General features: G+C 45.8%; 1 protein-coding gene across 3 annotated transcripts in view; it reads right to left on the reverse strand.

The window, feature by feature from the left end:
* CAPN11 (calpain 11) overlaps positions 1-14,450 on the reverse strand; it is an 86,650-nt gene that overhangs the window by 30,530 nt on the left and 41,670 nt on the right. For 2 of the 3 annotated variants that reach the window (XM_063918824.1, XM_063918823.1), the window contains 2 exons: positions 5,508-5,761; positions 2,122-2,191 (listed from right to left, as the gene is read on the reverse strand). In XM_063918824.1, the coding sequence (XP_063774894.1) occupies positions 2,122-2,191; positions 5,508-5,753 (316 nt within the window). In that variant the 5' untranslated portion in view covers positions 5,754-5,761. Of the gene's footprint in view, positions 1-2,121; positions 2,192-5,507; positions 5,762-9,818; positions 9,946-14,450 lie in introns of those variants that run through there. The other variant, XM_063918825.1, reaches the window with a different exon arrangement.

The following is a 14,450-nucleotide window of genomic DNA, read 5'->3' on the forward strand; positions in this document are numbered from 1 at the left end:
CCTGCCAATCAGCTCCTAACTGCCAGATTACAGACTGTGGGGCAGATGTATTAAGCCTGGAGAAGGCATAAGGAAGTGATAAACCAGTGATATGTGCAAGGTGATACACACCAGCCTATCGGCTCCAAACTGTTAATTTACATATTGAAGCTGATTGGCTGGTGTGTTTATCACCTTGCATTTATCACTGGTTTATCACTTCCTTATGCCTTCTCCAGGTTAATACATCTGCCCCAAAAATGTTGTTTGAAAAAATGACAGGTGCTGGTTGGCTGCTACTTTGTCTCTCTCCAAAGCTTAGTACATCTGCCCCACAATGCATTATGAGAGAAAACGTTTCCTTTCCATTGTGACATCTCCTTAGCATTCGCTCCCCTCTACCTTGTCCGTTGTTCCTTTCATATTACTAAACAAAAGAATTGGGGGCGGGATGTATTAACATACATCGCCGCACCTCGCCGGTTACCGCAGCGATGTTGATCGCGTATGTACTAACATATGCGATCAACATCGCAATGCGGTGACGGAGGCCCCCCGCGATACCCGTTAGGTGGTCTGCGGGGGGTCTCCGTCACCTCCATGGGGTCCCCACACAGGATAGATGCAGGGAAGCAGCAGCAGGCTGCCCCCGGCGCCTCCTCCTCCCCCCTGCAGCCGGAAGGACGTCCGGCTGCGTTGCTAGGGGGAGGAGGAGATTACCTTCCGGGTCCGGGGCATCATGGAGGAAGGTAAGCTGGGGGGAGGGGGGGAGGCGTCTGCGGGTTGCGGCGGTCGGCGAAAAGAAGCCCATAGGCTTCTATAGGGTATCGCCATCCAGAGATGGCGATACCCTGGACGCCGAAAACGCGGCGGTAGGGTGTTAGTAAATATGAAAATGCGGTAAAACCCCCGTTTTTGGGGGTTTTACCGCATTTTTGCTTTAGTACATCCCGCCCTGGGTATCTGCACACTCAATATATATTATCAATATTGTGAATGTATGTGAACCATCATCACATCATCACTTGTTTGGACCCCTTTTCCCTTTATATCAGACAATGCTTGATATGGTAAGGGGGTGCTGTCAATTACAGTATGTAAGCGATCAAGTTGAGAGGAAAAGTGAGAAGGAACTGTATGGTTGACGCACTGTGCGTCAACCATACAGTTCCTTCTCACTTTTCCTCTCAACTTGATATTACTAAACAATGATGATTTCTGTTTCGCAATCCAATGCGGAGCAGAAGCATAAATCACATGGCAAAGGAGGACTGCAGGAATGTCCGGCAGTGCAGGTGTTAAGGATTACTGACAAATGCGGCTCCTATAATTAGCAGCTGTCTCTGAGCCATTACACACACACACACACCCCCCCCCCCCTTCCCCCCCCCCCCCCCCCCCCCCCGCTTCAGTGTCCCCACTGTTATACTCCCACGTGCAGCAACCTGGGCTGCCCTGTGCCGCCATGTGTAACGCAGGAGCAGAACGCTGTGCTGGGTACAGATCGGCCTGGTTGTGCAGTCTGGTATTTTGCGCTTTCTTTTCATGTTCGTTTTGCTTCAATGATTTGTAAAACACGAGATTTCTCTGCATAATTTTATTAATTATGTGCCTTTAATTATTTAGCTACTGTAATTAATCATCAGCCTTTGGGGTCAATTTGGCAAAAAACTCTCCTCCTCTGATAGAGTGTAATGAGGTCTTTTCCCCCTTATTAGAGACCTGAAGCTTGCACAAGAGGGCTATAGAGTTGTCACCCCCCCCCCCCCTCCCCCCTCCCCCCTCCCCCCTCCCCCCTCCCCTCCTCCCCATCCAGGATTACTCTAACCGGCATCTTGCCTAGGGCCCAACAAGGTTTCAATCAGGCTCTGGGCCTCGGATGACGACACTTCTAGAGATTCGGGAGATACTTTGGGAGCAGTTGTTTTGCTTAAACTCGCCTCACAGACTTTAAAGAAACAGTGCCCCCCTGTGGCCACTGATTACCTGTTTGTGATATAAATGAGGGATTGATGCACCGTCCATGTATATACGCTGTTATGTTACCGTATAGTTTCCCTTTAGATATAATATTATTCATGACGTATATACTGATGATATATGTGACCGATGTATATCACCACCTCTCTCTGTCAGACTTACCTAGTGCTCCCTGGCAGATGTCTGTTCTGGTTGCACCACCAACAATGAACTGCGGATCCCCAGATATTTCCTGAGGAGAAACACACAGGTAAATATTACACAGCACAGAAAATAGACAATAACGTTATTTATCTCAAGAGACTCTGGGCTCCAACTGGACTACAGCAAAGTGCAGGACAATAGGGCAACACAAGAATAATTGGGGACCACCTACAAACAAGTGGCTGTAATTCATCTGAGCAAATCAATGCTGCGGGGCACACCCCAATTCTGCCATGCTGCAGGGCGCACCCCAATTCTGCCATGCTGCAGGGCGCACCCCAATTCTGCCATGCTGCAGGGCGCACCCCAATTCTGCAATATGGAGAAGGGTGATAGGGCAAAACTGGCAACAGGAGAATAATTGGGGACCACCTACAAACAAGTGGCTGCAATTCATCTGAGCAAATCAATGCTGTGGGGCGCACCCCAATATGCAGTTCTGTGGGGTGTACCCAGGGGTTAAAGTGAGCCAGTATGGGGTGGAACTGCGTTTCGTCAGTTCCATTTGGAGACGGAACGCAGTTCCGCCTCACCTAACCTGATGTGTGCCCGGTGCCGCAGGGAGATGCCGGGCACCTGCTGCGATTGTGTTACCAGCGGGCGCCCGGCTCCCTCTCCACATCGCAAGCCGGAGGCAGGAGCTCATTACTGAGCTCCGGCTTTTGCAGTGCGGCGCGCTATGGGAGAGACGTCATGACGTCTTTCCCATAGTTCCGAAGAGCGGGTGGCCAGGAAGGAGTGGACGGCAGCGGTCGGAAGCAGGAGCGGGGTTTAAGGCGAGTATACAGTTGTGCTCATAAGTTTACATACCCTAGCAGAATTTTTGATATTCTGGCCATTTGTCAGAGAATATGAATGATAACTCACAAACTTTTCTTTCACTCATGGTTATTGGTTGGGTGAAGCCATTTATTGTCAAACAACTGTGTTTACTCTTTTTAAATCATAATGACAACAGAAACTACCCAAATGACCCTGATGAAAAGTTTACATACCCCAGTTCTTAATATCGTGTATTGCCCCCTTTAACATCAATGACAGCTTGAAGTCTTTTGTGGTAGTTGTGGATGAGGCTCTTTATTTTCTCAGGTGGTAAAGCTGCCCATTCTTCTTGGCAAAAAGCCTCCAGTTCCTGTAAATTCTTGGGCTGTCTTGCATGAACTGCACGTTTGAGATCTCCCCAGAGTGGCTCAATGGCTGAGGTCAGGAGACTGAGATGGCCACTCCAGAACCTTCACTTTATTCTGCTGTAGCCAATGACAGGTCGACTTGGCCTTGTGTTTTGAATCATTGTCATGTTGGAACGTCTAAGTACGTCCCATGCGCAGCTTCCGGGCTGATGATTGCAAATTTTCCTCCAGTATTTTCTGATAATATGCTGCATTCATCTTGCCATCAATTTTGACCAAGTTTCCAGTGCCTTTGTATCTCACACATCCCCAAAACATCAGCGATCCACCTCCGTGTTTCACAGTAGGAATGGTGTACCTTTCATCATAGGCCTTGTTGACTCCTCTCCAAATGTAACGTTTATGGTTGTGGCCAAAAAGTTCAATTTTGGTCTCATCACTCCAAATTACTTTGTTCCAGAAGTTTTGAGGCTTGTCTCTGTGCTGTTTGGAGTATTGTAAGCGGGATGCTTTGTGGCATTTGCGTAGTAATGGCTTTCTTCTGGCGACTCGACCATGCAGCCCATTTTTCTTCAAATGCCTCCTTATTGTGCATCTTGAAACAACCACACCACTTTTTTTCAGAGAGTCCTGTATTTCAGCTGAAGTTATTTGTGGATTTTTCTTTGCATCCCGAACAATTTTCCTGGCAGTTGTGGCTGAAATTTTTGTTGGTCTACCTGACCGTGATTTGGTTTCCACAGAATCCCTCATTTTCCACTTCTTAATTAGAGTTTGAACACTGCTGATTGGCATTCTCAATTGCTTGGATATCTTTTTATATCCCTTTCCTGTTTTATACAGTTCAATTACCTTTTCCTGCAGATCCTTTGACAATACTTTTGCTTTCCTCATGACTCAGAATCCAGACACGTCAGTGCAGCACTGGATGAAAGATGCAAGGGTCTTTCAGGAGTCCAGAAACACACTGACCTTTTATACACACACACGCTGATTACAAGCAAACAGATCACAGGTGAGGATGGTTACCTTTAGTAGCCATTCAAACCCGTTTGTGTCAACTTGTGTGCATGTTATCAGGCCATAATCTCCAGGGTATGTAAACTTTTGATCAGGGTCATTTGAGTAGTTTCTGTTGTCATTATGATTTAAAAAGAGTAAACACAGTTTGACAATAAATGGCTTCACCCAACCACTAACCATGAGTGAAAGAAAAGTTTGTGAGTTATCATGCATATTCTCTGACAAATGGCCAGAAAATCACAAATTCTGCTAGGGTATGTAAACTTATGAACACAACTGTATTGAGTTGTTGTTTTTTGTGTGTGTAAGCGGCACTATTAGAGGGGGCAAAACTAAAGAGGGGCATATCAACTGGGGGCATTTCTACAAGGGGCATAACTAAAGGGGGCATTTCTGCAAGGGGCATAACTAAAGGGGGCACTACTGAGGGCTTTGCATAGGGGGGCACTTCATAAGGGGCATCACTCCTGGGGACATAAGGGGTACTACTATTGTGGGCACTGTATAAGGGGCACCAATACTATGGGCTGTACATAAGGGGCACTACAACTGTGGGCACTACCACTACAGTAGCATTGCATAAGAGGCACTACTACTGTGGGCATTGTATAAGGGGCACTAATGTGTGCCATAACATGAATAAGGGACACTACTATGTGGTGTACTGTGAATAAGATTGTGCTACTGTGCGGCGTAATTTGAATTGGGGATACTATTGGGTGACCACGCCCATTTTTTGAGAACACACATCCCTTTATGCAGCTCACAATCCCTTTACAGCTGGGGCACTCGGGGAGGTGGGGGGGGGGGGGGGGGGTCTGCGGCCTCTCCAGGACCACTTTAAGCACTGGGCATACCCATATATGCAATCCAATATGCAATGCTGAGGGTGCATAGCAATACCATATTAATAACAAACAATACAAATGTAAATTCTTAGACACAAAAAATCCCCCCGAAAAAGCAAAATTAAGGTAAATTAAGTCAATAGAGCAGTCATAATAAATCTCTTTCAAACCGCTGCAGAACTACATGGCCCAGCATCCCACAGCGTGGAAGTGTACACTGAGACTTGTAGTTTCACAACACCTGGTACTCTAAAAGCCGCCCGACTGCAGTTTCCTGGTCTCTATGTTATGAGGGCTCAGTGGACCTTTCTAGCCACATCTGAGACCCCTGTATTGCACTTACTGATGGCCGCTTCCACCGCACCCCTTGCACTTTGCTGGAACCAGGACCTAGCTCCTTAAATCCTAGAGAGGGAGTGGCAGCTGGGAAGTGGGGGTCCTCGAAAAGGGTCCCATTCTCCAGGCAAGACTGGCGGAGGGTCTCATAGTCCTGGTTCAGGTATTTCACAGCACACTCGTGGGATCCCACTCCAGATGCCTTCAGCCGTTCGATCTTCAGCCTAGATGCTATTCCACCGAAAGGAGTCATCTTACCCACTGGAAGAGAGCGGAGAAGACAGAGAGTGAGAGATCTGGGGGCAGATATACAGTACCTTATTACCGACTCTCACAGATTAGCTGCTCGTCTGCCCATCGCTCAGGTAACCCCACTAAAATACAGTGATTATCAACCCCTAGCATTTTGGGAAAGATAACACATGAATGTTTCCTATGTAAAACAACAAAGCATTTTAATAAAAATAATAAATTCATCTCACATCGAACCAACAATAAGGTGTAAGCCAGCGGCCGCATCCAACATCTCCCACTGTATACAGCTGCTCTGTGGGATATAAACCTCTGCTGTATAGCAGTGCAGCAGCGACACATCGGTCAGGTGACCCCACTAAAAATCACCCACTATTAACATCTAACATTTATATGTGCGTGTGTGTGTTTTACGGATTCCAAAGCATTTCGAACAAGTGCACAATGTCACAATGATATGAAAAGACAAAGATAACACATGACTCTCTCCTACAGATAACAACAAAGTATTTTAATAAGAATAATAAATGAATCTCACAACAAACCAACAATAAGAAATTCAGTGTAAATCAGCAGCCGCAACCAACATCTCTTACTATATATGGCTGCTGTGTGGGATATAACACTTCTGCTGTATAGCAGTGCAGTGACAGGGACCTGCTCCCTTCCTGCCCCATGTGCCTCTGCGCAGCTATACAGCAGCCAGTGATAGTGGGCAAGAGAGGTGTTACCAGGAGGGAATTGCACTAATCGCCCCTCCCTAGATCCACCTCTGCCCCACAGTATGTTATGGGGACTGCAGTCTGTATCCAAGACTTATTGCAGCTTTTGAAGCAAACATCTCAGGATGGCATTATGCATACTTACCTGTGATGTACTACCGGCGTACACAGCGTAGCAAACAGGGGCACCTTTTGTCTGGACATGCCCAGTAGGGAGATGCGGGGAGATCATTATGGCAATGTGCGGCCTCTCCATCCTGTGCATGCACAGTCTACTTTTAAATGTTCACTTCCACTAAAGGGGGGTACTCACGGGAGAGATGTGTGCTGAGCGATCTTAACACAGACCGCTCAGCACACATCTCTCACCCCGCTCAGCACAGCGCGATGTGCTGAGCGAGGGGGAAAGCCGACGGGGGGCCGCTCACTTCACACAACGGTGAAGTGAGCGACCCGCTAGATTGAGCCTGCATGCAGGCTCAATCTAGCATCGGCGATAGCGATGCGCGGGGCCGCGCATCGCTATCGCTGGAGGGCATACACACGGCAGATCCGTGCTTAAAATCTAAGCAATCTAGCAAGATTGCTTAGATTTTAAGCACGGATCTCTCCGTGTGTACCCCCCTTAAGCCTGATGATTACATTGCACTATAGGTAGGAGCTTATGTTTTGGGGCCATATTATCGCTTTGATTTGCAAGAAGGATTTAATGTAATGAACTGCAGCGATAACTAGTTTAGTTAGCGCTACATATTGATAGTTATCATTGTACATACACAGACCCCTGTATGCGTTCCGGATCTACATTACTTGTAAAATTACCTTTCAAATACAACATAGTAAAATGATTGGTATGTAAATGGTTCATCTCTTATCTAGGTGTGAACATGTAGTGCTACTTAGAATGGGATGAGTTTGTGTGACCGGCACAATGAAGCTCCCCGCAAGGGGCTTCATTGCACTCTCCCTCCCCCTCGCCCTCCCCTTCGTTGTGTTCGCACCGACCCGGGTAACCTGTTCACACTGCACCGGACCCTGTAATAAGCCGGGAATAACCCTTCTTTATTCCTGGGTTGAATTACCGGATCAGGGGACCCGGGATTCCTGGAGTGACTTTCTCGCACCGCACAGCGACCTGTGTCGACCGATACCGGGTTATTTGTGCTGTGTGAAAGGGGTATTAGAGGTCTATTTAGCATTACATATTTGCAGGAAACACCTGTTTTCAGGAAGTAATCGCAAATATTAGGGATCCCCCGAATGTACCATGGAGGGATCGCAGCAGATATCCCTGATTAAGCCTCATTACACATGCGCTGGCACCCAGCCACACTCAGCAAACCCATATGGGTCCCTCAAGAGCAGGTCGCTGCTCCCCACACTGGAGTGTTAGGTACCCGACTGCCATTATTATGTTACCTTTACACTCCTGTTATAGTGGCAGCAGTATAGGAATCCTATACTGCTGCCTTGCTAATCCCATACTACCGATTCCTTTACGTTCCTATACTACTGCCATTATACTGCTTCCTTTATACTTCTCTACTACTGCCATTATACTGCTTCCTTTATACTTCTACTACTGCCATTGTACTACTTCCTTTATACTTCTCTACTACTGCCATTATACTGCTTCCTTTATGCTACGATACTACTGCCATTATACTGCATCCTTTATGCTTCTATACTACTGCCATTATACCGCTTCCTTTATACTTCTCTACTACTGCCATTATACTGCTTCCTTTATACTTCTACTACTTCCATTATACTGCTACCTTTATACTGTACTTCTCTACTACTGCCATTATACTGTTCCCTTTATACACCTCTACTACTGCCATTATACTGTTCCCTTTATACACCTCTACTACTACCATTATACTGCTTCCTTTATACTTCTCTACTACTGCCATTAAACTGCTTCCTTTATACTTCTCTACTACTGCCATTATACTGCTTCCTTTATGCTTTTCTACTACTGCCATTATACTGCTTCCTTTATGCTTTTCTACTACTGCCATTATACTGCTACCTTTATACTGTACTTCTCTACTACTGCCATTATACTGTTCCCTTTATACACCTCTACTACTGCCATTATACTGTTCCCTTTATACACCTCTACTACTACCATTATACTGCTTCCTTTATACTTCTCTACTACTGCCATTATACTGTTCCCTTTATACACCTCTACTACTGCCATTATACTGTTCCCTTTATACACCTCTACTACTACCATTATACTGCTTCCTTTATACTTCTCTACTACTGCCATTAAACTGCTTCCTTTATACTGTACTTCTTTACTACTGCCATTATACTGCTCCCTTCATACTGCTCTACTACTGCATTTATACTTCTTTAATACTGCCAAACAGCTTCCTTTATACTTCTCTACTACTGCCATTATACTGCTTCTTTTATACTTCTACTACTGTCATTATACTACTGCCTTTATATTTTTCTACTACTGCCATTATACTGCTTCCTTTATATTTCTCTACTACTACCATTATACTGCTTCCTTTATACTTTTCTACTACTGCTATTATACTGCTTCCTTTATATTTCTCTACTATGCCATTATACGGCTTCCTTTATACTGTACTTCTCTACTACTGCCATTATACTGCTTCCTTTATACTTCTACTACTGTCATTATACTACTGCCTTTATATTTTCTACTACTGCCATTATACTGCTTCCTTTATACTTTTCTACTACTGCTATTTACTGCTTCCTTTATACTTCTCTACTCTGCCATTATACGGCTTTCTTTATACTTCTACTACTTCCATTATACTGCTCCCTTTATACTGTACTTCTCTACTAATGCCATTATACTGTTCCCTTTATACTTCTCTACTACTGCCATTATACTGTTCCCTTTATACACCTCTACTACTACCATTATACTGCTTCCTTTATACTTCTCTACTACTGCCATTATACGGCTTCATTTATACTTATCTACTGCTGCAATTATACTTCTTTAATACTGCCATTAAACTGCTTCCTTTATACTTCTCTACTACTGCCATTATACTGCTTCCTTTATACTTCTCTACTACTGCCATTGTACTACTGCCTTTATACTTCTCTACTACTGCCATTGTACTACTGCCTTTATACTGCTTCCTGTATACTCTTATAAGTTGTACTACTGCCATCAAGCTATTTATCTCCCTGCCGTTATATTCTTGTACTAGATCACATGTCCATAATTAGTATAGCTAGTATTTGATTATAATATAAATAAATATTTCTAAACAGACAGCACTATACCTTTCTATACCACTACTAATATGCAGAACCTTCAGCAAGTCACTACAACCTACCTGAGATGCTAGTGACACCCACCTAGCACAAGTGGTCAGTAAACCTGTCAGGTAAGTTCCTAAACCACCACAGGTTGTCGGCAGACAGGATGAGTTGTCAGTGATGCCTCCTCCCAGAGGGTTTCCCAACAGGTTGCTGGTGGGAAATGTACTGAAGCCGCAGCCTCGCCCCAGGCTTCTTCCCATAGCTGGGCCCTGAGTCAGCATTGGGTCTGAGCCAGCTCCTGTCACTACATGAGGAGGAATTCCTGTACTGGGGTCGAGTGTATACATGGGTGTGCGGCCTCTTCCGTAACAAATAAAGCTCAGGCTATCCCCGTAGAACAGTCACACAGATCTGCATTATCATGTTACTGTACTGTAGTAAGCTAAACATTCAACTGTAATCCGCAGTCTATTTATTCCTCTACAAAGACTCCGTAAACGCAATTCAGACGTGCAGGAAATAGAGAGATAATCTACCTACAGGGTGCCTCTCCCAACTCAGTGTGACAGGGCCTAAAGCACAATGGTTCAGAAGCGACATAGCTCAGCGATTACGTCCTACTTTCCGTGCTTCTAAGTCGTACTGCACGGGTATCCAGATTGTAGATGTTTGACTAAAGCATGTGCAAGTTTCTCGGCTTCGCTGCAGCTGACGATAGCGAGTGAAGCTTCCGCCCACGAATGAAAGACGCCCACCTGGGCCATCGCAAACTCATTCGCAGCTACATAACACATTTGCGGCCTATACGCAAATATGAGGAACATCGGGTCTAAGGGTTGGCGTATGGCTACTCTGACTGAACATGGCAGTAATGACGCAGGCGCCATGTTTTTGTATGTACGCACTCGCAGCTGACGGCAGATACGCGCCCCGGAGCAGGCCATGACAGGCCTGTGATTTTACAGACTCCAAATGGTCTCTTCCTGTCAAACACTTTCCCATTAAATCCTCATTGCGAGCGGGATTGCAGTGGTACTTTTGCGCATGTGCAGTGCAATCGCAGCATGTGTGCAGTCTGCTGATAATCGCTCACTTGCGCAAACATCGGTCACCACGTATAAACATGAATTAGGATCTGCGTTCGTACAAAGTCGCAGTTGCGATTTCAGATGCACGGAGGAGTGTACTGAAAATGTGCTGGGCATTCCTGGGCAGAGACAGTAGTTGTCTTAGCGCACCCACGGAGACTGGCCATCTTATGGGCTTGTCGCAGGTCTGTCTGTGAAAGTGATTGCGTACACAAATGCTCAACCCGCGTTACGAAGCCCTACACAGATGGAGACTCCACCTACCATAGGGTTGGTGCAGGTTTCTATGCTGTGAATTGGTATTGCAGCATGTACGGATGCTGAGAGCGGGCGTCTCCGTCCTTACACATTTGTCCGCACGGATGTACACCAGCGAAGGAATTTAAATGGGCATTTGCATTAAGAAGTCGCAGACGGGCAACCGCCAACAGACACGCAGTTTTTGCAGCGCTGCGATCAGATAGTCACCGCCTACAGGGGGGGGTTGGGGGGAGTGTATTTTTGCTGTGTAAGTGTGCGAACGCATGTGCAGCCGAGCTGTACAAAATGATCTTTTGCAGTTTGAGTAGCCCAGGACTTACTCAGCCGCTGCGATCACTTCAGCCTGTCCGGGACCAGAACTGACGTCAGACACCCACCCTGCAAACGCTTGGACGCGCCTGCGTTTTTCCAACCACTCCCTGAAAACGGTCAGTTGACACAATCGCCTTCTTCCTGTCAATCTCCTTGCGATCGGCTGTGCGAATGGATTCTTCGTAAAACCCATCGCACAGTAACGATCCGCTTTGTACCCGAGCAAAGCGCCTGCGCATTGCGGTGCATACGCAGTTCTGACCTGATCGCAGCACAGCAAAAAAAAGCTAGCGTGCGATCCGGTCTGAATGACCTCCATTGTGCGTACACATGGAGCAATTTTTGCAAATGACCAACGATAATACAGGAGTCGTTCGATAAGGTTGGGTTCGGGATCCCGGCCGTCAGATTACTGGCGCCGGGATCCCGACCACCAGAATGCCAGCAAACAAAATTGAGCTGCATGTACAGAGGACAAAATACCTAGTCAACGACACGCGGGAGCGAGCATCTTTGATCAAATAGTGCGTAATGGACGATATTGCTCAGCAGGATGAAAATGAGCAATATCGTTAAAAATATCAAGTAATGTGTATGGTGCGTCTCCTGCACCAGCACCAACACCTGATAAATACCTGACGCCGAGTACTCTTTAAAGCACCAATAACTGGAGTATGTGCTTGGAATGGAGCAGGGGCACTGATATGCAAAAGGACGAGCAGCAGAAATTAATCCCCAATAGCATTTTCCTATCAAGGTTATTATTTGTGTTATGTAAATAATCTGCTTAAAATGAAGCTAAATGATCATTTACCAAACGTAAAATGTCACAGTCCTTGGGAAAGAAAAAAGAAAAAAAAATTGTGACCACTAAAAATGCCACAGTGGGCAATGGTTATGAAAGAGAGGGTTGTTCCCCAGGTAGGGTATCTAGGACCCATATCATCATTAAATACATACTACCTATAAAATGTGTTACACCTTAATTATATACTGTTAACAAATAAAATGATTAGCAAGTTGGCATCTGTACATAATATTATACAGCGATCAGTAAAAACATAAAAACCACTGACAGGTGACGTGAATAACATTGGTTATCTTGTAGCAATGGCGCCCGTCAAGGGCTGGGATATATCAAGTGTATAGTCACTTCTTAAAGTTGTTGTGTTGGATGCATGAAAAATGGGCAAGCGTACGGATCTGAGCAAGTTTGACAAGGGACAAATTGTGGTGGCTAGACGACTGGGTCAGAGTGTCTCCAAAGCAGCAGGTTTTGTGGGTTGTTCAAGTACCACCAAAAGTGGTCCAATGAAGTGGAGAACCAATAACAGGGTCATGGGAGCCCAAGGCTCATTTAATGCATGTGGGAGTAAGCTAGCCCATCTAGTAATATCCCCAAGAGGAGTTACTGTAGAACAAATTGCAGACAAAGTTAATGCAGCTATGATAGGAACGTGTCGGAACACACAGTGCATCACAGCTTGCAGAGTATGGGGCTGCATAGCCACAGACCGGTCATTGTGCCCATGCTGCCCCCTATTAACTGCCAAAAGTGCCTACAATGGGCACGTGAGCATCAGAACTAGACCATGGAGCAATGGAAGAAAAGGAGGTCTGGTCTGATGAATCACATTTTCTTTTACATCATGTGGATGGCAGAGTGCATGAGAAGGAGGCAAGCTGGTGGAGGCAGTATGATGCTCTGGGCAATGTTCTCCAGGGAAACATTGGGTCTTGCTATTCAGGTGGATGTAACTTTGACACGTACCTTCTACCTAAATATTGTTGCAGGGCAAATACACCCCTTCATGGCAACGGTATTCCCTGATGGCAGTGGCCTCTTTCAGCAGGATAATGCGCCCTGCATTACTGCAAACATTGTTCAGGAACAGCTTGAGGAACATGGCAGAGGTCAAGGTGTTGACTTGGCCTCCAAATTCCGAATCCGAGCCATGGAGGCTGCAACTTGCAACTTCTATTGAACGGTTAGTAGCATTAATATAGTAAACGCGCAAGAGTGAAGAGACCTTCAAAAGACAAAATCCCCATGAGGTTTCCTGGATTGGTAGAATGGCTGCCGTTAAAATGTCCTTTCTTCCTAAACTTTTATACATGTTTCGATCTATCCCCAGAAATCTCGCTCCTTCATGGCTCAATACATTTCACAGAGAGCTAGACTAGCCAAGACATTTTTTATGATCAACTGGGGGAATGGAGTTACCAAACGTAACTCCATAACCTCTGCTGTTTGATTAATAAAATTAGCAATTGGTCTGGACAGCCTAGTCCCAAACCTTGGGTTGGATCACATTCTAGACAGTTTCCCCATATGTGATTTAATGGTCTAGGTCAGTGATTTTCAACCTTTTTTCACTCGCGGCACACCGAACAATATTTTAAAATTGCCAAGGCACACCATCAATTCCCCACAGAAAAAAAAATCCAAACACACACATTGGCCCTCATAGTGAAAAAAAAAAATCCATACATACATTGGCATACACAGAAAAAAACAATCACATTGCTCCCCACATAAATCCTGTTGCTCCCCACATAAATTATTCACATTGTTCCCCCCATAAATTCATAAATCCTTATTCTCCCCACATGAATCCTATTGTTCCCCACAGGAGAAAAAAAATAAATAACAAATATTAGCCCCTACCAGTCAGCTGTCTTCCTCCCTGTCCCTCAGTGGCGGGAGTGGTTCATAGTGGAGTACTGCGAATACTGAGCAGTGGGCGGTCAGGCAGGTGTGGATGTGGGTGGGCAAGGAAAGCTGTGTATGCAGGCAGGAACTGGAAGATGTGTATGCAGGCGGGTGGGCTGGCTGGGTGGTGAGACGCGGCGGCGTGACCTATGATATCACACCGCCGCGTCTTCAAGGCATACATCACGGCCGGAGCATGACTGATCCTTTAAGAAGAGCCCGGGCCAACAGTTCACTCTGAAGGTGCAGGAAGCTGCTCTGGCTCTGCGGCACACCTTGCAACTGGTCGCGGCACACTAGTGTGCCACGGCACACTGGTTGAAAAAGCCTGG

This window comes from Pseudophryne corroboree, chromosome 4, assembly GCF_028390025.1.
Source record: "Pseudophryne corroboree isolate aPseCor3 chromosome 4, aPseCor3.hap2, whole genome shotgun sequence".
NCBI lineage: Eukaryota > Metazoa > Chordata > Amphibia > Anura > Myobatrachidae > Pseudophryne > Pseudophryne corroboree.